Source organism: Octopus bimaculoides, chromosome 29 (assembly GCF_001194135.2).
Source record: "Octopus bimaculoides isolate UCB-OBI-ISO-001 chromosome 29, ASM119413v2, whole genome shotgun sequence".
NCBI classification, from domain to species: domain Eukaryota; kingdom Metazoa; phylum Mollusca; class Cephalopoda; order Octopoda; family Octopodidae; genus Octopus; species Octopus bimaculoides.
In genome coordinates this window covers 1,579,552-1,582,143 of record NC_069009.1, presented here as the reverse complement: position 1 = coordinate 1,582,143, position 2,592 = coordinate 1,579,552, and the positions used below count along the sequence as shown (strand labels likewise).

General features: G+C 42.9%; 1 protein-coding gene across 1 annotated transcript in view; it reads right to left on the bottom strand.

Annotated features, from left to right (window-relative positions):
• LOC106878083 (histone acetyltransferase KAT6B) overlaps window positions 1-2,592 on the bottom strand; it is a 79,084-nt gene that overhangs the window by 51,916 nt on the left and 24,576 nt on the right. Inside the window, exon 3 of the mRNA XM_052977824.1 lies at window positions 397-505. Coding sequence (XP_052833784.1) covers window positions 397-505 — 109 coding nt within the window. The remainder of the gene's footprint in view (window positions 1-396; window positions 506-2,592) is intronic.

Here is a 2,592-nt window from a genome sequence, read left to right as displayed (position 1 = left end):
TGTGTGTGTGTGTGTGTGTGTGTGTGTGTGTGTGTGTGTGTGTGTGTGTGTGTGTGTTTGTGTGTGTGTGTGTGTGTGTTTGTGTGTGTGTGTTTTTCCTTTCCCTTTTATGCGAACTGTCAAATGTAGCCCAAACACCCTGTGGTTCTGGGCACACTATGTCTGGACATTGGGATGATCAAGGGTATCACAGCTTCGATCAACACTCAGCTGGGTAACAGCTGACCCCGGGTTAAACAACAGCAACAAAGATTACACGAGATAATGTAATCACGTGAGACATCAGGCATGAATGAATGAATGAATAAATAAATAAATAAGTAAATAGGTCCTTCGGATGAAGTTTGAGATTGGGGTTGGACAACAGCAACAAGGGGTCAAAGAAGCGATACTTACCACTATTGCCACAATCAGCACAGGAGATCAATTCCTCCGGAATGCTATCTCTGTTCTGCTCCACAGTTCCCAAACAAAAGCTACAAAGGGGAATTGGTAACGCTCTCTTCTGTAAGAAAAAAAAAAATTTTTAATTTAAAAAATATTTAGTGAATTATCCAAAACTAGCCATCATCATCATCATCATCATTTTAATGTCAACCTTTCCCATGCTTGCAGAAATTTGATGGAGTATACTAAGGCAGATTTTCTACGGCCGGTTGAGCACTTGGGTTGATGTAATTGACTAGCCCACCCACGCGAATTCCAGGCCTTGTGCCTATAGCAGAAAGGTTTATTATTACTACTATTATTCTTTTACTTGTTTCAGTCTTTTGACTGCGGCCATGCTGGAGCACCGCCTTTAGTCGAATCAAATCAACTCCCAGCACTTATTCTTTTGTAAGCCAAGTACTTATTCTATCGGTCTCTTTTGCCGAACCGCTAAGTTACGGGGACCTAAACACACCAGCATCGGTTGTCAAGCGATGTTGGGGGGACAAACACAGACACAGCACATATACACACACACATACATATATATATATATACATATATATGATGGGCTTCTTTCAGTTTCCGTCTACCAAATCCACTCAAGGCTTTGGTCAACCCGAGGCTATAGTAGAAGACACTTGCCCAAGGTGCCACACAGTGGGACTGAACCCGGAACCATGTGGTTGGTAAGCAAGTTACTTACCACACAGCCACTCCTGTGCCTATTAGTGATTTAATTAGAGAAAGAGGTCTTGGACTTCGATAAAGAAATTGGAATATCTTAGTGCCATCTGTACACACAAACAAGCTATCAGGACCATATTTAAGAGATGAGGAATTATGCACATTATGTACATTATGCCTTTCCTAATGCCAACTACTCCGAGAGTGTAGTGGATGCTTTTATGTGCCACCGGCACGAGGGCCAGTCACACGGTACTGGCAACGGCCATGCTCAAAATGTTGTTTTTTACATGCCACCTGCACAGGAGCCAGTTCAGCAGCACTGGCAACAACCTCGCTCGAATGTTTTTTTCACATGCCACCGGCACAAGTGCCAGTAAGTGGTAATGGGTAAAGTCGCCCTTCAGTCATAAATGACCATGGGATTGCACCTAGAAAGTTCCCCTCCAAGGCAGAAGTCCGAGCAAGGTTGTTTACGGAAGACCAGCAGTCGCCCATGCATACCAGCCTCCCATCGCTATGCCATTATATGTACATGGGCTAAAGGGTAAAGGTGCCCTTCAGTCATAAATGACCATGGGATTGCACCTAGAAAGTTCCCCTCCGAGGCACAAAACTAGACAAAGCTGTCTATGAAAGACCAGCAGTCGCTCATGCATCCCGCCCTCCCCTCGCCATGCCACTGATGTTATCCAAGGGAAAGGCAAAGGGGCCGATACAGTTTGGCACCAGTGAGGAGTCACAACTCATTTCTACCGTTTAGTGAACTGGAACAACATGAGATAAAGTGTCTTGCCTAAGAAAACAATACAGAGCCAGGTCCAGGAATCGAACTCACTACCCCATGATTGTGAGCCCAACATTCTAACCACCTAGCCATGTGCCTTTACTGAATGTGAGCCCAACACTAACCAAATACTATTAGTAAAATGCAGAAAACATATTCACTAATTTATGCTTTATAAAATACACAAAAACACACATTTTAAGGCAATTAACAGTTAATTTAAGAGAACATAAGTTTTATAGCATTTAAAATACCAAATGTAATTATATTATTTATATGGCGTAGGAGTGACCGTGTGATAAGTAGCTTGCTTACGAACCACATGGTTCTGGGATCAGTCCCACTGCGTGACACCTTGGGCAAGTGTCTTTCAACTATAGCCTCAAGCCGACCAAAGCCTTGTGAGTGGATTTGGCCACAGCTCTCAAGCTGAAACAATAAAATATACACACACACACAACAGTCTTCTTTCAGTTTCCACCTACAAAACCAACCCACAAGGCTCTGGTCAGCATGAAACTAAAGTAGAAGACAAAGTGCCACAGAGTTGGACTGAACCCAGAACCACGTGGCTGGTAAGCAAGCTTCTTACCACACAGCCACTCCTCTCATATATATATATACACATACATACATACAAAAATATACAAATATATATATATATATAGAGAGAGAGAGAGAGAGAGAGA